Source organism: Eucyclogobius newberryi, unplaced genomic scaffold, assembly GCF_026437365.1.
Source record: "Eucyclogobius newberryi isolate DKJ021-1_F unplaced genomic scaffold, fEucNew1.0.hap1 SCAF_259, whole genome shotgun sequence".
Taxonomy (NCBI): Eukaryota; Metazoa; Chordata; class Actinopteri; order Gobiiformes; family Gobiidae; genus Eucyclogobius; species Eucyclogobius newberryi.
In genome coordinates this window covers 30,442-51,178 of record NW_027315900.1, presented here as the reverse complement: position 1 = coordinate 51,178, position 20,737 = coordinate 30,442, and the positions used below count along the sequence as shown (strand labels likewise).

The 20,737-nt window shown below is 47.5% G+C and overlaps 2 protein-coding genes across 3 annotated transcripts; one reads left to right on the top strand and one right to left on the bottom strand.

Moving 5' to 3' along the window:
* Positions 1–567: 567 nt before the first annotated feature.
* Positions 568–10,741, bottom strand: LOC140372572 (guanylyl cyclase-activating protein 1-like). Of its 2 annotated transcripts, none has more exons than XM_072459704.1 (4): positions 10,374–10,726; positions 6,606–6,755; positions 2,738–2,825; positions 568–841 (listed from the first exon to the last, which is right to left on the bottom strand). In XM_072459704.1, the coding sequence occupies exons 1-4, from the start codon at positions 10,566–10,568 to the stop codon at positions 657–659; spliced, it is 618 nt and encodes a 205-aa protein (XP_072315805.1). In that variant the 5' UTR covers positions 10,569–10,726; the 3' UTR covers positions 568–656. The 2 variants fall into 2 exon arrangements, with proteins under 2 accessions (XP_072315805.1, XP_072315806.1); XM_072459705.1 differs by having other exon boundaries at positions 640–836; positions 2,733–2,825; positions 10,374–10,741.
* A 4,242-nt stretch (positions 10,742–14,983) lies between these two features.
* Positions 14,984–20,178, top strand: nhp2 (NHP2 ribonucleoprotein homolog (yeast)). Its single transcript, XM_072459703.1, has 4 exons — positions 14,984–15,233; positions 17,679–17,748; positions 18,070–18,175; positions 19,541–20,178. The coding sequence occupies exons 1-4, from the start codon at positions 15,068–15,070 to the stop codon at positions 19,664–19,666; spliced, it is 468 nt and encodes a 155-aa protein (XP_072315804.1). The 5' UTR covers positions 14,984–15,067; the 3' UTR covers positions 19,667–20,178.
* Positions 20,179–20,737: the final 559 nt, after the last annotated feature.

Sequence of the window (20,737 nt, the reverse complement as noted above, 5' to 3'; positions counted from 1 at the left end):
ACAGCTGAGCAGTGTCTCTCTGACCAATCACAGCTGAGCAGTGTCTCTCTGACCAATCACAGCTGAGCAGTGTCTCTCTGACCAATCACAGCTGAGCAGTGTCTCTCTGACCAATCGTTATAAAACGTCATTTGAAAATCTAAAGTGCACGGTTGAGTTGGCAGTGTGCTGGTTCTTCCCGAGGCCGAGAACGATCCTCCAGCTCCAGGTCCTTGAACCTCCAGAATCCAGGTCCTTGAAGGTCCTTGTTAGGGCTCTTTTCTGGTGCTTTTAGGGCTCAGTTTTGGTCCTGTCAGGGCTCAATTCTGGTCCTGTCAGGGCTCAGTTCTGGTCCTGTCAGGGCTCAGTTCTGGTCTTGTCAGGGCTCAGTTCTGGTCCTGTCAGAGCTCAGTTCTGGTCCTGTTAGGGCTCAGTTCTGGTCCTGTTAGGGCTCAGTTCTGGGCCTGTCAGAGCTCAGTTCTGGTCCTGTTAGGGCTCAGTTCTGGTCCTGTCAGAGCTCAGTTCAGTTTTGGTTCTATCAGGGCTCAGTTCTGGTCAGGTTTGTGCTCAGTTCTGGTCCTGTTAGGGCTCAGTTCTCGTCCTATCAGGGCTCAGTTCTGGTCAGGTTTGTGCTCAGTTCTGGTCCTGTTTGAGCTCAGTTCTGGTCCTGTTTGAGCTCAGTTCTGGTCCTGTTTGAGCTCAGTTCTGGTCCTATCAGGGCTCCGTTCTGGTCCGCTCTCGCTCTTCAACCCGCTGATGATGATGACGAGCACCGGCGTCAGGTCCATCAGGTTCTTGAGCATGTCCATGATTTCGGGATGACCTTTTGCTCCTTCGATGAACTCCTCCAGCGTCAGCTCGCCTGAAGAACCAACGTTTCAAGTCAAAAACAAGTCACAAACATCCAAAGGATGGAAAAGGTCTAAAGGAATATTCTAGAGAAGAGAAGCTCTAACTGAGCATGAAGCATAGTTAGAAACAGTCAGTATTTTAATAACATAGAGTTTGTGTAAAGAGAATATTCCATTTAGCTCCTGAAACAGGCTTAGCACTTTAGCTCAGTAAGACACGTCCGCATCACATCGGACCGTTGTGGTAAAGAGGGAGCTGAGCCGAAAGGCAAAGCTCTCTGTTTACCGGTCGGTCTACGTTCTGACCTCACCTATGGTCATGAGCTTTGGGTAGTGACCGAAAGAACAAGATCGCGGATACAAGCAGTCGAAATGAGTTTCCTCCGCCGTGTGGCTGGGCGCTCCCTTAGAGATAAGGTGAGGAGCTCGGCCACACGGGGGGAGCTCGGAGTAGAGCCGCTGCTCCTCCACGTCGAGAGGAGCCAGCTGAGGTGGCTCGGGCATCTGTTCCGGATGCCTCCTGGGCGCCTCCCTCGGGAGGTGTTTCAGGCATGTCCCACCGGGAAGAGGCCCCGGGGAAGACCCAGGACACGCTGGAGAGACTATGTCTCTCGGCTGGCCTGGCAACGCCTCGGGATCCCCCCGGAGGAGTTAGAGGAAGTGTCTGGGGAGAAGGAAGTCTGGGAGTCCCTGCTCAGACTGCTGCCCCCGCGACCCGGCCCCGGATAAAGCGGCAGAAGATGGATGGATGGAAGACACGTCCGCCGAGGGTCCAGACCAGTCCAGACCGCCGAGGGTCCCGATCAGTCCAGACGGCCGAGGGTCCAGACCAGTCCAGACCGCCGAGGGTCCCGATCAGTCCAGACGGTCGAGGGTCCAGATTAGTCCAGACGGCCGAGGGTCCAGACCAGTCCAGACCGCCGAGGGTCCCGATCAGTCCAGACGGTCGAGGGTCCAGATTAGTCCAGACGGCCGAGGGTCCAGACCAGTCCAGACCGCCGAGGGTCCCGATCAGTCCAGACGGTCGAGGGTCCAGACCAGTCCAGACCGCCGAGGGTCCAGATCAGTCCAGACGGCCGAGGGTCCAGACCAGTCCAGACCGCCGAGGGTCCAGATCAGTCCAGACCGCCGAGGGTCCAGACCAATCCAGACCGCCGAGGGTCCCGATCAGTCCAGACGGTCGAGGGTCCAGATTAGTCCAGACGGCCGAGGGTCCAGATCAGTCCAGACCGCCGAGGGTCCCGATCAGTCCAGACCGCCGAGGGTCCAGATCAGTCCAGACGGCCGAGGGTCCAGACCAGTCCAGACCGCCGAGGGTCCAGACCAGTCCAGACCGCCGAGGGTCCAGATCAGTCCAGACCGCCGAGGGTCCAGATCAGTCCAGACGGCCGAGGGTCCAGACCAGTCCAGACCGCCGAGGGTCCAGATCAGTCCAGACCGCCGAGGGTCCAGATCAGTCCAGACGGCCGAGGGTCCAGATCAGTCCAGACCGCCGAGGGTCCAGATCAGTCCAGACGGCCGAGGGTCCAGACCAGTCCAGACCGCCGAGGGTCCAGACCAGTCCAGACCGCCGAGGGTCCAGACCAGTCCAGACCGCCGAGGGTCCAGACCAGCTCCTGCATGTTTTTATTTTGCGGGTGAAGTGTTTCTGCTTTTTGCCTCTTGAGTCTGTTCTCTCTCGTCCAATCATCTGGCTGTGCTATGGAGCTCCGCCCCCTGAGCTAAAGTTCTCCTGGAGCCCAAGAGCCAGACGCTTTGGGAGCTAGAACCTCTCAGGGGCCGCTGTGGGAGCTAGAACCTCTCAGGGGCCACTAGGGATCCAAGACATGAACCAGACCAGAGACTTCAGACACTTTAGGACTGAACCAAACAAACTGTGGCTATAAAAGGAATAAAAGTGACTTTACCTTCGCCGTTGACGTCGATCTTCTCAAAAATGAGCGCGACGATCTCCTCTGGGTCGATATCTCTGTTCCGTGTGATGTCCTGAATCGCCTGAAAAACACATGCAACTTAGACCTGGTTTAGTCCTGGTTTAGTCCTGGTTTAGTCCTGGTTTAGTCCTGGTTTAGACCTGGTTTGGACCTGTTTGGTCCTGGTTTAGTCCTGGTTTAGACCTGGTTTAGTCTTGGTTTAGTCCTGGTTTAGACCTGGTTTAGTCCTGGTTTATTCCTGGTTTAGTCCTGGTTTAGTCCTGGTTTAGACCTGGTTTAGTCCTGGTTTAGACCTGGTTTAGTCCTGGTTTAGTCCTGGTTTAGTCCTGGTTTAGTCCTGGTTTAGTCCTGGTTTAGACCTGGTTTAGACCTGGTTTAGACCTGGTTTAGACCTGGTTTAGACCTGGTTTAGTCCTGGTTTAGTCCTGGCTTAGTCCTGGTTTAGACCTGGTTTAGTCCTGGTTTAGTCCTGGTTTAGATCTGGTTTAGTCCTGGTTTAGTCCTGGTTTAGTCCTGGTTTAGGGGTGGTTTAGACCTGGTTTAGACCTGGTTTAGTCCTGGTTTAGACCTGGTTTAGTCCTGGTTTAGTCCTGGTTTAGGCGTGGTTTAGTCCTGGTTTAGTCCTGGTTTAGGCGTGGTCATGGGTGTGGCCGTGGGAGTGGGTGTGGTCGTGGGAGTGGGTGTGGCTGTAGGAGTGGGTGTGGCTGAGGGAGTGGCTGTGGGAGTGGGTGTGGCCGTGGGAGTGGGTGTGGGGGTGGGTGTGGCCGTGGGAGTGGGTGTGGCTGAGGGTGTGGCCGTGGGAGTGGGTGTGGCTGTGGGAGTGGGTGTGGCTGTGGGAGTGGGTGTGGCTGTGGCTGTGGGTGTGGCCGTGGGTGTGGCTGTGGGAGTGGGTGTGGCTGTGGGAGTGGGTGTGGCCGTGGGTGTGGGAGTGGGTGTGGCTGTGGGAGTGGGTGTGGCTGTGGGTGTGGCCGTGGGTGTGGGAGTGGGATCCAATAGAGAAACTGGAAGGAGCCTCAGAACAGGATGTGATGCGTGAGTGACATCACTTCCTGTTTAGAGACTTTTACCGTTGTATTTTACTGCATTTGTTTATTTCATAGATTATGACCATTTTTGATGAAGTTTTAGCTTTTACTGGACAAATACTTTCATTTCAACTGTAAATATATTACAGACTGTACTTTTCATGAAGCTCAAACACAACTCGTGGGTGTGGGACCTTTAGTCACAAAGACTCTAAACCTTTAGTCACAAAGACTCTAAACCTATAGTCAACAAGGACTCTAAACCTTTAGTCACTAAGACTCTAAACCTATAGTCAACAAGGACTCTAAACCTATAGTCAACAAGGACTCTAAACCTATAGTCAACAAGGACTCTAAACCTTTAGTCACAAAGACTCTAAACCTTTAGTCAACAAGGACTCTAAACCTTTAGTCACTAAGACTCTAAACCTTTAGTCACTAAGACTCTAAACCTTTAGTCACTAAGACTCTAAACCTATAGTCAACAAGGACTCTAAACCTATAGTCAACAAGGACTCTAAACCTATAGTCAACAAGGACTCTAAACCTTTAGTCACAAAGACTCTAAACCTTTAGTCACAAAGACTCTAAACCTTTAGTCACAAAGACTCTAAACCTTTAGTCACTAAGACTCTAAACCTTTAGTCACTAAGACTCTAAACCTATAGTCAACAAGGACTCTAAACCTATAGTCAACAAGGACTCTAAACCTTTAGTCACAAAGACTCTAAACCTTTAGTCACAAAGACTCTAAACCTTTAGTCACAAAGACTCTAAACCTTTAGTCACAAATACTCTAAACCTTTAGTCACTAAGACTCTAAACCTTTAGTCACTAAGACTCTAAACCTATAGTCACTAAGACTCTAAACCTTTAGTCACTAAGACTCTAAACCTTTAGTCACAAAGACTCTAAACCTTTACTCAAAAGGACTCTAAACCTTTAGTCACAAAGACTCTAAACCTTTAGTCACTAAGACTCTAAACCTTTAGTCACTAAGACTCTAAACCTATAGTCAACAAGGACTCTAAACCTATAGTCAACAAGGACTCTAAACCTTTAGTCACAAAGACTCTAAACCTTTAGTCACAAAGACTCTAAACCTTTAGTCACAAAGACTCTAAACCTATAGTCAACAAGGACTCTAAACCTATAGTCAACAAGGACTCTAAACCTTTAGTCACAACGACTCTAAACCTTTAGTCACTAAGACTCTAAACCTTTAGTCACTAAGACTCTAAACCTTTACTCAAAAGGACTCTAAACCTTTAGTCACAAAGACTCTAAACCTTTAGTCACTAAGACTCTAAACCTTTAGTCACAAAGACTCTAAACCTTTAGTCACAAAGACTCTAAACCTTTAGTCACAAAGACTCTAAACCTTTAGTCACAAATACTCTAAACCTATAGTCAACAAGGACTCTAAACCTATAGTCAACAAGGACTCTAAACCTATAGTCAACAAGGACTCTAAACCTATAGTCAACAAGGACTCTAAACCTATAGTCAACAAGGACTCTAAACCTTTAGTCACAAAGACTCTAAACCTTTAGTCACAAAGACTCTAAACCTTTAGTCACAAAGACTCTAAACCTATAGTCAACAAGTCGGTGTAATCCCTCATTCGTCCAGGCGTGTTCCATAGTAGAAAAAGCTTCAGTTGTTTCATCTGGACTCAGTTTGAAAAAATAGACGTTTCGACTCTCATCCAAGAGTCATTGTCAATAACAGAATTTAGGTCGAGAACTCCGATATTAATACTGTTCTGTGGTAAGACCCGCCCATTGGGAGGAGCCTTCCTGAAGTAGAAAGAGTTGTTTGTTTCAACAGAAAGAAGAAAGACCTTCTTTAAACAGAAATGGAGGGCTTAGGTTTCATCTTCCTGTTATTTATAATGGGATTCTGAACCCCTGGAAAGGTAAAGGACCAGGGCATTCAGATGCTAATCAGGTACTCAGGGTGGTTGAGCCAGGGTCTCACTAAGACAAAGAGGTTTTAACAGCCCATTAAGATTCTGAATAGGCTCGGTAGATACAAGGGGGGAGTTTCTGTTGAAACAAACAACTCTTTCTACTTCAGGAAGGCTCCTCCCAATGGGCGGGTCTTACCACAGAACAGTATTAATATCGGAGTTCTCGACCTAAATTCTGTTATTGACAATGACTCTTGGATGAGAGTCGAAACGTCTATTTTTTCAAACTGAGTCCAGATGAAACAACTGAAGCTTTTTCTACTATAGTCAACAAGGACTCTAAACCTTTAGTCACTAAGACTCTAAACCTTTAGTCACAAGGACTCTAAACCTTTAGTCACAAGGACTCTAAACCTATAGTCAACAAGGACTCTAAACCTATAGTCAACAAGGACTCTAAACCTTTACTCAAAAGGACTCTAAACCTTTAGTCACAAAGACTCTAAACCTATAGTCAACAAGGACTCTAAACCTTTAGTCACAAAGACTCTAAACCTTTAGTCACAAAGACTCTAAACCTTTAGTCACAAAGACTCTAAACCTTTAGTCACTAAGACTCTAAACCTTTAGTCACAAAGACTCTAAACCTTTAGTCACTAAGACTCTAAACCTTTAGTCACAAAGACTCTAAACCTTTAGTCACTAAGACTCTAAACCTTTAGTCACAAGGACTCTAAACCTTTAGTCACAAGGACTCTAAACCTATAGTCAACAAGGACTCTAAACCTATAGTCAACAAGGACTCTAAACCTTTAGTCACTAAGACTCTAAACCTTTAGTCACTAAGACTCTAAACCTTTAGTCACTAAGACTCTAAACCTTTAAAGGTCCTTTAGAGACTCACGGTGAAGATCGTCTCCAGCTCGTCGCGGTCGATCTTTCCGTTTCCGTCCTGATCGAAGAGTTTGAAGTACCACTTGAGCTTCTGGTTGATCCCGCCCTTCAGCAGCAGACTGATGCCAGCGATGTACTCCACGAAGTCTATGTACCCGTCCTGCAAGAGAGGGCGGGGCTTTGAGGTCAAACCTACTCCACGAAGTCTATGTACCCGTCCTGCAAGAGAGGGCGGGGCTTTGAGGTCAAACCTACTCCACGAAGTCTATGTACCCGTCCTGCAAGAGAGGGCGGGGCTTTGAGGTCAAACCTACTCCACGAAGTCTATGTACCCGTCCTGCAAGAGAGGGCGGGGCTTTGAGGTCAAACCTACTCCACGAAGTCTATGTACCCGTCCTGCAAGAGAGGGCGGGGCTTTGAGGTCAAACCTACTCCACGAAGTCTATGTACCCGTCCTGCAAGAGAGGGCGGGGCTTTGAGGTCAAACCTACTCCACGAAGTCTATGTACCCGTCCTGCAAGAGAGGGCGGGGCTTTGAGGTCAAACCTACTCCACGAAGTCTATGTACCCGTCCTGCAAGAGAGGGCGGGGCTTTGAGGTCAAACCTACTCCACGAAGTCTATGTACCCGTCCTGCAAGAGAGGGCGGGGCTTTGAGGTCAAACCTACTCCACGAAGTCTATGTACCCGTCCTGCAAGAGAGGGCGGGGCTTTGAGGTCAAACCTACTCCACGAAGTCTATGTACCCGTCCTGCAAGAGAGGGCGGGGCTTTGAGGTCAAACCTACTCCACGAAGTCTATGTACCCGTCCTGCAAGAGAGGGCGGGGCTTTGAGGTCAAACCTACTCCACGAAGTCTATGTACCCGTCCTGCAAGAGAGGGCGGGGCTTTAAGGTCAAACCTACTCCACGAAGTCTATGTACCCGTCCTGCAAGAGAGGGCGGGGCTTTAAGGTCAAACCGTAACGTTCACGTGGGACGTTCTAGAACTCCAGGGCCGTGAACATATTCTCCAGGGGCCAGAGGGCCAGAGTCTGGGGGCCGGACCACAATTTATCATTTATATCCAATATCTGGAGTCTGGACCGGGACTAGACCAGAGTCTGGACCGGGACTAGACCAGAGTCTGGACCGGGACTATTCCCCCGTCCAGGCGCCGCCATCTTGGCTCTGTTGCATCAGTGACCACAGGGCTGTGACGTCCACACAGACTAAAAGTCCGTTTTTGGACCGTCCAGAATCTGAGCTCTGGACATTTTACACATGGGAGTGTCCACAGAGCCACGCCCGAAACTGCCATGTTATTTTGTGCCGCGGCTCCTCAAACTGCTGCGCTATTTGACCGCGCCGGGTTAAGGTTAGGGTTAGGGTTAAGGTTAGAGTTAGGGTTAGGGTTAAGGTTAAGGTTAGGGTTAGGGTTAGGGTTAGGGTTAAGGTTAGAGTTAGGGTTAGGGTTAAGGTTAAGGTTAGGGTTAGGGTTAGGGTTAGGGTTAGGGTTAAGGTTAGAGTTAGGGTTAGAGTTAAGGTTAAGGTTAGGGTTAGGGTTAGAGTTAAGGTTAGAGTTAGGGTTAGAGTTAAGGTTAAGGTTAGGGTTAGAGTTAGGGTTAGGGTTAAGGTTAAGGTTAGGGTTAGGGTTAGAGTTAAGGTTAGAGTTAGGGTTAGAGTTAAGGTTAAGGTTAGGGTTAGAGTTAGGGTTAGGGTTAAGGTTAAGGTTAGGGTTAGGGTTAGAGTTAAGGTTAGAGTTAGGGTTAGAGTTAAGGTTAGGGTTAAGGTTAAGGTTAGGGTTAGGGTTAGGGTTAGAGTTAAGGTTAGAGTTAGGGTTAGGGTTAGCCATGAGGCTATATGGTAGTGCCGCGGTTCCTGAAACTGCTCAGCCATTTGACCGCGCCGCGGCTCTGCAGCCACGGCCTTTACACCAATCTATCGACTTCAGAGCGTGTTTTAGTGGCCAGACTTTCCCTTGTTCTACATTTAAACCAGCGGCGTTCTAGCGTCATTAGGGTGAAAGTGCTGATCACATGGGAAAAGAGGGAAAAGTGGGCGGGGCTTGAATGATTGGCTTTACAACATCTGATTCAGTTCAAGCAGAAGTCACATTTGACATTGTTGAACCTCTTTGACCTTGTGGTGAGTAAAGGTGTATGTTCGGGCGTCGCCCCCTGCTGTCGTCAACACCACATTGACCTGAAGACACCCTGAACCCCTGTTTGTGATTATAACCTTATAAGATTTATATTACATCATTATCATTATTATATATATATATATATATATATATATATATATATATATATATATATATATATATATATAGAAAGGGAAAAATGGCAACAAAAAAGTAAAAAACCCTTTTATGTCTGTTTTCCATGTCGTTTCACACGGAGCTGCAGGGGGCGCTCTATTCTCAGGTGAACTCTCAGGGTCAGAGGTCAGCTGCAGGGGGCGCTCTATTCTCAGGTGAACTCTCAGGGTCAGAGGTCAGCTGCAGGGTTCATGTCATGATCACTGGGGAAAGGACTTTAAGAGAGATTAATATGACGAGTTTGTGGAGCCAATGATGACAGTTATATTATCACAAGCCCCGCCCCCATCTATGACATCATCACGTGGGTTGTGTACGTGTGATTTTACTGAAGTCTCATCATCACTTTATGTTGCTCACATCAGGAAACGAAACAGTTAAACGGTTTAAACGAGTTAAAGGTCCAGCGCTCCTGAGTGGGAGGAGCTTGTGTGCGAGGGGGCGGGACTTGGCTCCTGAAGGTTTAACCCAAACAATAAAAGCATAAGATCTGAAGAGAAATCTCATCTGAATATGTTTGTAGTCTTTTTAGAAGACAAAGTCAAATGAATTTAAAGAACTCTTTTGACCTTTGACCTCTTTGTCACGTTAGTCATTTTGAGTCAGAGAGAATTCAGATTACTCACGTCAGACATTTGCATAATCTGACTTCTCCAGAGCAGCTTTATTTAAACGTTCTTATTTTGAGTAGATTAAAACCAAAGGTCTGGAAGAGACTCGAGCCTGGACCTGGACCAGGACCAGGACCAGGACCAGGACCAGGACCAGGACCAGGACCAGGACTAGGACCAGGACCAGGACCAGGACCAGAACCTGGACCAGGACCAGGACCAGGACCAGGACCAGGACCAGGACCAGGACCAGGACCAGGACTAGGACCAGGACCAGGACCAGAACCTGGACCAGGACCAGAGCCAGGACCAGGACCAGGACCAGGACTAGGACCAGGACTAGGACCAGGACCAGGACCAGGAACCAGGACCAGGACCAGGAACCAGGACCAGGAACCAGGACCAGGAACCAGGAACCAGGACCAGGACCAGGACCAGGACCAGGACCAGGAACCAGGACCAGGACCAGGACCAGGACCAGGACCAGGACCAGGACCAGGACCAGGACCAGGAACCAGGTCTGCACCAGGTTCAACTTGGACCCAGTGGAACGTGGCTCACTTCTTAGGACTTTGTGAAAAATGCAGAAATATGATCTGTATTTGTTATAGAACCATAACTCAAAGTGGTCGCACTTGGACTGGTGGATTGGGGGAAGTTGCTCGATATTGAAACCGATATATCGCCCATTGGTCTCTAAAGAACTGACCCAGTCCAGACCTGGCCCAGCACCTGACCACACCCTGTACTTTGTAAAAGTCTTAAACATGTTTAATCCTGTAAAACATTGTGCAGACACGTCACACACGTACAGACAGTCGCAGTACCCGCGGTATTTGCAGCAGTAGTAGTATTTGCAGTACTGACCCCGTCCATGTCGAAGGTGTAGAAGACCTGGTCCACGTAGCTGGAGGCTTCTGGGTTCATGCCCCGGAGTCCGAGGATGGCCTTGAGCTCGAACAGCGTGATCAAACCCGACGGACTTTCCCTCATGAACTTATTGTACCAGTGATGCATGTCCTCGCCCAGGATGTCGTCCAGGTTTGAGCCGTGGTTCCCCATCGCAGCGGAACTGGAACCTCCGGCCCCCTGCTGGAACCTACAGGTACTCCCTCTACAGCCGAATACTCCTGCTCCTACTGCACATAATATTGCAATAGTTCTTTCAGTAGTAGTAGCAGTAGCAGTAGCAGTAGCAGTAGCAGGAGTAGTAGTAGTAGTAGTAGTAGTAGTAGTAGTAGTAGTAGTAGTAGCAGCAGTAGTAGTAGTAGTAGCAGTAGTAGTAGTAGTAGTAGTAGTAGTAGCAGTAGCAGTAGTTGCAGCAGTAGTAGTAGTAGTAGTAGTAGTAGCAGTAGTAGTAGTAGTAGTAGTAGTAGTAGTAGTAGCAGTGGCAGGAGCAGTAGCAGTAGTAGTAAAAGTAGTAGGAGTAGTAGTAGTAGTAGTAGTAGTAGTAGTAGCAGTAGTAGTAGTAGCAGTAGTAGTAGTAGTAGTAGTAGTAGTAGTAAAAGTAGTAGGAGTAGTAGTAGTAGTAGTAGTAGTAGTAGTAGTAGTAGCAGTAGCAGTAGCAGGAGTAGTAGTAGTAGTAGTAGTAGTAGTAAAAGTAGTAGGAGTAGTAGTAGTAGTAGTAGTAGTAGTAGTAGTAGTAGTAGTAGTAGTAGTAGTAGTAGTAGTAGTAGCAGTAGCAGCAGTAGTAGTAGTAGTAGTAGCAGTAGTAGTAGTAGCAGTAGCAGTAGCAGGAGTAGTAGCAGTAGTAGTAGTAGTAGTAGTAGTAGTAGTAGTAGTAGTAGTAGTAGTAGTAGTAGTAGTAGTAGTAGTAGTAGTAGTAGTAGTAGTAGCAGTAGCAGTGGCAGGAGCAGTAGCAGTAGCAGTAGTAGTAGTAGTAGTAGTAGTAGTAGTAGTAAAAGTAGTAGGAGTAGTAGTAGTAGTAAAAGTAGTAGTAGTAGTAGTAGTAGTAGCAGTAGCAGGAGTAGTAGTAGTAGTAGTAGTAGTAGTAGTAAAAGTAGTAGGAGTAGTAGTAGTAGCAGTAGCAGTAGCAGGAGTAGTAGTAGTAGTAGTAGTAGTAGTAGTAAAAGTAGTAGGAGTAGTAGTAGTAGTAGTAGTAGTAAAAGTAGTAGGAGTAGTAGTAGTAGCAGTAGCAGGAGCAGTAGCAGTAGCAGTAGTAGTAGTAGTAAAAGTAGTAGGAGTAGTAGTAGTAGTAGTAGTAGTAGTAGTAGTAGTAAAAGTAGTAGTAAAAGTAGTAGGAGTAGTAGTAGTAGTAGTAAAAGTAGTAGGAGTAGTAGTAGTAGTAGTAGTAAAAGTAGTAGGAGTAGTAGTAGTAGTAGTAGTAGTAGTAAAAGTAGTAGGAGTAGTAGTAGTAGTAGTAGTAAAAGTAGCAGGAGTAGTAGTAGTAGTAGTAAAAGTAGTAGGAGTAGTAGTAAAAGTAGTAGTAGTAAAAGTAGTAGGAGTAGTAGTAGTAGTAGTAGTAGTAGTAAAAGTAGTAGGAGTAGTAGCAGTAGCAGTAGCAGTAGTAGTAGTAGTAGTAGTAGTAGTAGTAGTAAAAGTAGTAGGAGTAGTAGTAGTAGTAGTAGTAGTAGTAAAAGTAGTAGGAGTAGTAGCAGTAGCAGTAGCAGTAGTAGTAGTAGTAGTAGTAGTAGTAGTAGTAAAAGTAGTAGGAGTAGTAGCAGTAGCAGTAGCAGGAGTAGTAGTAGTAGTAGTTGTAGTAGTAGTAGTAGTAGTAGTAGTAAAAGTAGTAGTAGTAGTAGTAGTAGTAGCAGTAGCAGTAGCAGGAGTAGTAGTAGTAGTAGTAGTAGTAGTAGTAGTAGTAGTAGCAGTAGCAGGAGCAGTAGCAGTAGTAGTAGTAGTAGTAAAAGTAGTAGGAGTAGTAGTAGTAGCAGTAGCAGGAGTAGTAGTAGTAGTAGTAGTAGTAGTAGTAGTAGTAAAAGCAGTAGGAGTAGTAGTAGTAGCAGTAGCAGTAGCAGGAGTAGTAGTAGTAGTAGTAGTAAAAGTAGTAGTAGTAGTAGTAGTAGCAGTAGCAGTAGCAGGAGTAGTAGTAGTAGTAGTAGTAGTAGTAGTAGCAGTAGCAGGAGCAGTAGCAGTAGTAGTAGTAGTAGTAAAAGTAGTAGGAGTAGTAGTAGTAGCAGTAGTAATATTTATCTATAAAGCAGCTTCAAGAGGATTTCCAGAGGCGCAGAATATAATAAAACTACTTCGCCGGAGAAATAAAATACAATTTGAAGATTTGGAAATGAATTAAAATGAATAAAACTAGTTAAACGCAAATTTATAAAAAATCAGTTTTGAGTTTAGTTTCCAGAGAGTTTGGTCTCTTTATTCATTCAAATCAAATGGTTTACCTAGCTCCTGTTAGCATTAGCTTGGAGGCTCCATTGCTCTTTGTTAGCTTAGCACGAGACTTCATCGGTTTCTTAAAAAACAGCTTGGTTAATTCACGAATAAAAAAACAAAAAAATAATGTTTTTTTTCTGTTTTCTCAAGAATTCTCCAATATTTTTCCTTCACGCTCATTTTGTCTCAGTTCAAGTTTAAGTCGGACTTTAAACATGCTATTTTTACCTCCAGCGCATCTTTTTGAATGACGTTTGCAGAGATTTGTCCCGTTTCTTTGTCCTCTTTGTCCATTTGCTGATGCTTTGTGGAGATTTGGCCCTTACTGGTCGCCCTAGTTCAGTTTTAAGTGGATTTCACGGCTTTGCGCTGTGATCTGACAGCCGCGCCCCGCTTCGTACCGCGCCCACTCCACGCCCCGCTTCACGCCGCAACCCGCTCCACGCCGCACCCCGCTCCATGCCCCACGCCCCGCTCTACGCCCCGCTCCACGCCCCACGCCCCGCTCCACGCCCCGCTCCACGCCCCACTCCAAGCCCCGCTCCACGCCCCACGCCCCGCCCCACGCCCCGCTCCACGCCCCGCTCCACGCCCCACGCCCCGCCGCAACCTTTTGGCTTCACCTCGTCTCCAAACCACTCAAAACAGTTCCAAACATTGTCTTAAATGTTCTCCCTCGACACTCGCCCGTGGTCTCAGAGTTTGTGGAATATCCTACAAAATATTAGACACGTTTTAGAGTCCGTTTGACAAAATGGCGTCCACTTTTCCAAAACGTGGTCAGTGTTAGAGGTGGATATGTTCCTGTTGCGTTTTAGCTGGTCGGTGGCTCAAACGTGATCCGAGACGTTTCGGCGGTTGCTCCTGAAGAGGCTTGGACTTGTCTTTGGCGTCTGCGGGACCGAAGCAGAGCGCCGCCGCTGCAGAGTAACCCTCTTACGCTCAAGAGTCAAACCGAAATAAACCCGAGGTAATGAGATCAGATTAACTCCTGAACACTCTCCATCGCCGCGTTATATAAGAGAACTGAACCTGGTTAAGCCCTAGTTTAGTCCTGGTTTAGTCCTGATTTAGATCTAGTTTAGACCTGATTAAGCTGTGATTTAGACCTGATTTAGCCCTGATTTAGTCCTAGTTTAGCCCTGATTTAGTCCTAGTTTAGTCCTGATTTAGTCCTGGTTTAGACCTGATTTAGTCCTGGTTAAGTCCTGGTTTGGACCTGATTTAGTCCTGGTTTAGTCCTGATTTAGTCCTGGTTTAGACCTGGTTTAGTCCTGATTTAGTCCTGGTTTGGACCTGATTTAGTCCTGGTTTAGTCCTGATTTAGTCCTAGTTTAGTCCTGATTAAGTCCTGGTTCAGTCCTGATATAGTCCTGGTTTAGTCCTGATTTAGTCCTAGTTTAGTCCTGATTTAGTCCTGGTTAAGTTCTAGTTTAGTCCTCATTTAGTCCTGGTTAAGTCCTGATTTAGACCTAGTTTAGTCCTGATTTAGTCCCGGTTTAGACCTGCTTTAGACCTGGTTAAGTCCAAGTTTAGACCTGGTTTAGTCTTAATTTAGTCCTGCTTTAGTCCTAGTTTAGTCCTGGTTCAGTCCTGATTTAGTCCTAGTTTAGTCCTGATTTAGTCCTGATTTAGTCCTGATTTAGACCTGATTTAATCCTAGTTTAGTCCTGGTTTAGTCCTAGTTTAGTCCTGATTTAGTCCTGGTTCAGTCCTGATTTAGTCCTGATTTAGTCCTGGTTTAGTCCTGATTTGGACCTGATTTAGTCCTAGTTTAGTCCTGATTTGGACCTGATTTAGTCCTAGTTTAGTCCTGATATAGTCCTGGTTAAGTCCTAGTTTAGTCCTGATACAGTCGTGGTTTAGTCCTGGTTTAGTCTTGGTTTAGACCAGGTTTAGTCCTGGTCTTGTCCTGATTTAGACCTGGTTAAGTCCAGGTTTAGACTTGGTTTAGTCCTGGTTTAGTCCTGATTTAGACCTGGTTAAGTCCTGGTTAGACCCGGTTCAGACCCGGTTTAGGCCTGTTTAGTCCTGGTCCTGGTTCAGCGCGCTGCAGTTCTTCTCCTCGCCGCAGGAGTCGCTGCAGCTCTCCTCATCGCCGCAGGAGTCACTCTGCTGAAGCGTCCTTCTGCTTAAACACGTGTTTCCGCCTCTATACACGCGTGCTCTGTCCCGCACAAACCTCCTGCTCAGTTCACACTTCACGAGCTTTAAATCCGCACAAACTTTGAGTCAAAATGACCAAAGTGAAGAAGGAAAAGGCGGCGGAGGCGCCGGAAGTGGAGGAAGAGTCCGCGCCGGTGGAGAAGAGTTACCAGGAGCTGATCGCAAACGTCAACCCGATCGCGCAGCCTTTAGCCTCCAAGAAACTCTGCAAAAAGCTCTACAAATGCGTCAAAAAGGGTGAGAACAGTTCCACGAATTCTTCACTGGCGCGAGCCACGACGTTTGTGCGGTTTATCTTCACGTTTTAACCTCTCATCTTTATTTAAACCCATTTTAGTGACGTAATCCGGAACTCCCTTTAGAAACATGCAAATGTTATTTTAGATTGTAACTTGTATTTAAAAGCTGTTCCGTTTTAATTATGTTTTTACATTATTACGTACAAGATAAGTCTCCGGACAATTCTGTTTAATGGGATTTTTAAAATAAAACTCACAATGTGTAAATGAAGCGGAAAAGTCGAGCCACGTGTCCAGCGCGAGTAAACAAAGTGTTCTATGAAGTGTGCGTCATTATAAATGTTTCTCTGGACTAAACGGAACAAGTGTCTCTATAACAAAGACCTGCTTTAGTCCTGCTTTAGTCCTGCTTTAGTCCTGCTTTAGACCCGCTTTAGACCCGCTTTAGTCCCGCTTTAGACCCCCTTTAGTCCTGCTTTAGACCCGCTTTAGACCCGCTTTAGACCCGCTTTAGTCCTGCTTTAGACCCGCTTTAGTCCCGCTTTAGTCCTGCTTTAGTCCCGCTTTAGACCCGCTTTAGTCCTGCTTTAGACCCGCTTTAGACCCGCTTTAGTCCTGCTTTAGACCCGCTTTAGACCCGCTTTAGACCCGCTTTAGACCCGCTTTAGTCCTGCTTTAGACCCGCTTTAGACCCGCTTTAGTCCTGCTTTAGTCCTGCTTTAGTCCCGCTTTAGTCCCGCTTTAGACCTGTTTTAGTCCTGCTTTAGACCTGCTTTAGACCCGCTTTAGTCCTGCTTTAGTCCCGCTTTAGTCCCGCTTTAGTCCTGCTTTAGACCTGTTTTAGTCCTGCTTTAGTCCTGCTTTAGTCCCGCTTTAGACCCGCTTTAGACCTGCTTTAGTCCCGCTTTAGTCCCGCTTTAGACCCGCTTTAGTCCTGCTTTAGTCCTGCTTTAGTCCTGCTTTAGTCCCGCTTTAGACCCGCTTTAGTCCTGCTTTAGACCTGCTTTAGTCCCGCTTTAGACCCGCTTTAGTCCTGCTTTAGTCCCGCTTTAGACCCGCTTTAGACCCGCTTTAGTCCCGCTTTAGTCCCGCTTTAGACCCGCTTTAGTCCCGCTTTAGACCCGCTTTAGTCCCGCTTTAGACCCGCTTTAGACCCGCTTTAGTCCCGCTTTAGACCCGCTTTAGACCCGCTTTAGACCCGCTTTAGACCCGCTTTAGTCCCGCTTTAGTCCCGCTTTAGACCCGCTTTAGTCCCGCTTTAGTCCCGCTTTAGACCCGCTTTAGTCCCGCTTTAGACCCGCTTTAGACCCGCTTTAGACCCGCTTTAGTCCCGCTTTAGTCCCGCTTTAGTCCCGCTTTAGACCCGCTTTAGTCCCGCTTTAGTCCCGCTTTAGACCCGCTTTAGACCCGCTTTAGTCCCGCTTTAGTCCCGCTTTAGACCCGCTTTAGTCCCGCTTTAGACCCGCTTTAGTCCCGCTTTAGACCCGCTTTAGACCCGCTTTAGACCCGCTTTAGTCCCGCTTTAGACCCGCTTTAGTCCCGCTTTAGACCCGCTTTAGTCCCGCTTTAGTCCCGCTTTAGACCCGCTTTAGACCCGCTTTAGACCCGCTTTAGTCCCGCTTTAGTCCCGCTTTAGTCCCGCTTTAGACCCGCTTTAGTCCCGCTTTAGTCCCGCTTTAGTCCCGCTTTAGACCCGCTTTAGTCCCGCTTTAGTCCCGCTTTAGTCCCGCTTTAGACCCGCTTTAGACCCGCTTTAGACCCGCTTTAGTCCCGCTTTAGTCCCGCTTTAGTCCCGCTTTAGACCCGCTTTAGACCCGCTTTAGTCCCGCTTTAGTCCCGCTTTAGTCCCGCTTTAGACCCGCTTTAGACCCGCTTTAGTCCCGCTTTAGTCCCGCTTTAGACCCGCTTTAGTCCCGCTTTAGTCCCGCTTTAGTCCCGCTTTAGTCCCGCTTTAGTCCCGCTTTAGTCCCGCTTTAGACCCGCTTTAGTCCCGCTTTAGACCCGCTTTAGTCCCGCTTTAGACCCGCTTTAGTCCCGCTTTAGACCCGCTTTAGTCCCGCTTTAGTCCCGCTTTAGACCCGTTTTAGTCCCGCTTTAGTCCCGCTTTAGTCCCGCTTTAGACCCGCTTTAGTCCCGCTTTAGTCCCGCTTTAGTCCCGCTTTAGACCCGCTTTAGTCCCGCTTTAGTCCCGCTTTAGTCCCGCTTTAGTCCCGCTTTAGTCCCGCTTTAGACCCGCTTTAGTCCCGCTTTAGTCCCGCTTTAGACCCGCTTTAGTCCCGCTTTAGTCCCGCTTTAGACCCGTTTTAGTCCCGCTTTAGTCCCGCTTTAGTCCCGCTTTAGACCCGCTTTAGTCCCGCTTTAGACCCGCTTTAGTCCCGCTTTAGACCCGCTTTAGACCCGCTTTAGACCTGGTTTAGTTCCTGACTCTTCTTTGTCTTTGCAGCGTCAAAAGTGAAACAAATCCGTCGTGGAGTTAAAGAAGTTCAGAAGTTCATCAACAAAGGCGAGCGAGGGTGAGACACACGTCCTGTCCAGAGTGTCCAGAGTGTCCAGAGTGTCCAGAGTGTCCAGAGTGTCCAGAGTGTCCAGAGTGTCCAGAGTGTACGACGCAGAAAAGTTGAACAAAACTGAACTTTCCTGCGGCGCAGCAGCCAATCAGAGCTGACGCTCTGGTCACATGTCACACACGACCCGGAAGAAGACTTAAAACAAACCCCACAACAACAAAATCCTTAAGACACAGGTCTCGGGCCCTTGGCTATCGGGGGCTCTCGGGGCCCCTGGCTTTCGGGCCCCCGGCTCTCGGCCCCGGTTCAGAGTGTGTTGTGTTGCAGGATCGTGGTTTTGGCTGGAGACACGTTGCCGATCGACGTGTACTGCCACCTGCCTGTCATGTGTGAGGACTGCAGCCTGCCGTACGCCTACATCCCCTCCAAACTGGTGAGACATTCAGCAAACACCACACTCACATGGGAACCAATGAGAGGTCTGGGTTTAGTCTTGGGTTTAGTCTTTAGTCTTGGGTTTAGTCTTTAGTCTTGGGTTTAGTCTTTAGTCTTGGGTTTAGTCTTTAGTCTTGGGTTTAGTCTTTAGTCTTGGGTTTAGTCTTTAGTCTTGGGTTTAGTCTTTAGTCTTGGGTTTAGTCTTGGGTTTAGTCTTGGGTTTAGTCTTGGGTTTAGTCTTGGGTTTAGTCTTTAGTCTGGGTTTAGTCTTTAGTCTGGGTTTAGTCTTTAGTCTGGGTTTAGTCTTGGGTTTAGTCTTTAGTCTTGGGTTTAGTCTTGGGTTTAGTCGTTAGTCTTGGGTTTAGTCTTTAGTCTTGGGTTTAGTCTTTAGTCTTGGGTTTAGTCTTGGGTTTAGTCTTGGGTTTAGTCTTGGGTTTAGTCTTTAGTCTTGGGTTTAGTCTTGGGTTTAGTCTTTAGTCTTGGGTTTAGTCTTGGGTTTAGTCTTGGGTTTAGTCTTTAGTCTTGGGTTTAGTCTTGGGTTTAGTCTTTAGTCTTGGGTTTAGTCTTTAGTCTTGGGTTTAGTCTTTAGTCTTGGGTTTAGTCTTGGGTTTAGTCTTTAGTCTTGGGTTTAGTCTTTAGTCTTGGGTTTAGTCTTTAGTCTTGGGTTTAGTCTTTAGTCTTGGGTTTAGTCTTTAGTCTTGGGTTTAGTCTTTAGTCTTGGGTTTAGTCTTTAGTCTTGGGTTTAGTCTTTAGTCTTGGGTTTAGTCTTTAGTCTTGGGTTTAGTCTTTAGTCTTGGGTTTAGTCTTTAGTCTTGGGTTTAGTCTTTAGTCTTTAGTCTGGGTTTAGTCTTTAGTCTTGGGTTTAGTCTTTAGTCTGGGTTTAGTCTTGGGTTTAGTCTTTAGTCTGGGTTTAGTCTTGGGTTTAGTCTTTAGTCTTGGGTTTAGTCTTTAGTCTGGGTTTAGTCTTGGGTTTAGTCTTTAGTCTGGGTTTAGTCTTGGGTTTAGTCTTTAGTCTGGGTTTAGTCTTGGGTTTAGTCTTTAGTCTGGGTTTAGTCTTGGGTTTAGTCTTTAGTCTGGGTTTAGTCTTGGGTTTAGTCTTTAGTCTGGGTTTAGTCTTGGGTTTAGTCTTTAGTCTTGGGTTTAGTCTTTAGTCTGGGTTTAGTCTTGGGTTTAGTCTTTAGTCTGGGTTTAGTCTTGGGTTTAGTCTTTAGTCTGGGTTTAGTCTTGGGTTTAGTCTTTAGTCTGGGTTTAGTCTTGGGTTTAGTCTTTAGTCTGGGTTTAGTCTTGGGTTTAGTCTTTAGTCTGGGTTTAGTCTTGGGTTTAGTCCGGTTTGTCCGCTCTCTGACTGGTGTCTTGTCTCCAGGACTTGGGGTCTTCTGCCGGGTCCAAACGTCCCACGTGTGTGATTCTGATCAAACCTCACGCCGACTATCAAGAGCAGTACGACGAGGCCCTGGAGGAGGTGGCGGCCCTGCCCAAGCCTCTGTGACAGGGGCCACAGGGGCCGCCGGGGCCAGGGGCCGCAGGGGCCAGGGGCCGCAGGGGCCAGGGGCCGCAGGGGCCGCAGGGGCCAGGGGCCGCAGGGGCCAGGGGCCGCCGGGCTTAACTGGAACTAGACTTAGGAGCTAGTTCACACTTAGCCTGGTCCTGGCCCTGGTCCTGGTCCTGGTCCTGGTCCTGGCCCTGGTCCTGGCCCTAGTCCTGGTCCTGGCCCTGGTCCTGGTCCTGGTCCTGGTCCTGGTCCTGGTCCTGGTCCTGGTCCTGGCCCTAGTCCTGGTCCTGGTCCTGGCCCTAGTCCTGGTCCTGGTCCTGGTCCTGGTCCTGGTCCTGGCCCTGGTCCTGGCCCTGGTCCTGGCCCTAGTCCTGGTCCTGGTCCTGGTCCTGGTCCTGGTCCTGGTCCTGGTCCTGGTCCAGACTTGTTTCTTCCATGTTTTCCTCTGGTTTATTTGAACCTGTTTAAACACTTTGAGTTTTTATTGAAAATAAAGGAATATTTCTGTAAAATGTGAAATTCAGTTTTTGTAAATAAATATAAACTAAATCTGTTTGTTTGTTGTGATATAAATAAACTGTATTTATGTCCCCACACTGCTGTAGTACTTTATGTCCCCACACTGCTGTAGTACTTTATGTCCCCAAACTGCTGTAGTACTTTATGTCCCCTTATGTCCCCACACTGCTGTAGTACTTTATGTCCCCTTATGTCCCCACACTGCTGTAGTACTTTATGTCCCCTTATGTCCCCACACTGCTCTAGTACTTTATGTCCCCTTATGTCCCCACACTGCTGTAGTACTTTATGTCCCCACACTGCTGTAGTACTTTATGTCCCCCACACTGCTGTAGTACTTTATGTCCCCTTATGTCCCCACACTGCTGTAGTACTTTATGTCCCCACACTGCTTTAGTACTTTATGTCCCCTTATGTCCCCACACTGCTGTAGTACTTTATGTCCCCCACACTGCTGTAGTACTTTATGTCCCCTTATGTCCCCACACTGCTGTAGTACTTTATGTCCCCACACTGCTTTAGTACTTTATGTCCCCTTATGTCCCCACA

Bases quoted from the DNA above. Each gene is read 5' to 3' on its own strand.
- LOC140372572 (XM_072459705.1), bottom strand. From the start codon at position 10,568: ATGGGGAACCACGGCTCAAACCTGGACGACATCCTGGGCGAGGACATG. The intron at 6,756-10,373 runs GTCAGTACTGCA...CCTCTCTTGCAG, and splicing joins ACACCTTCGACATGGACGGG to GACGGGTACATAGACTTCGT. The intron at 837-2,732 runs GTCACTTTTATT...TCTTCAGGCGAG, and splicing joins ACGTCAACGGCGAAGGTAAA to CTGACGCTGGAGGAGTTCAT.
- nhp2 (XM_072459703.1), top strand. From the start codon at position 15,068: ATGACCAAAGTGAAGAAGGAAAAGGCGGCGGAGGCGCCGGAAGTGGAG. The intron at 15,234-17,678 runs GTGAGAACAGTT...TTGTCTTTGCAG, and splicing joins CTACAAATGCGTCAAAAAGG to CGTCAAAAGTGAAACAAATC. The intron at 17,749-18,069 runs GTGAGACACACG...GTTGTGTTGCAG, and splicing joins ATCAACAAAGGCGAGCGAGG to GATCGTGGTTTTGGCTGGAG.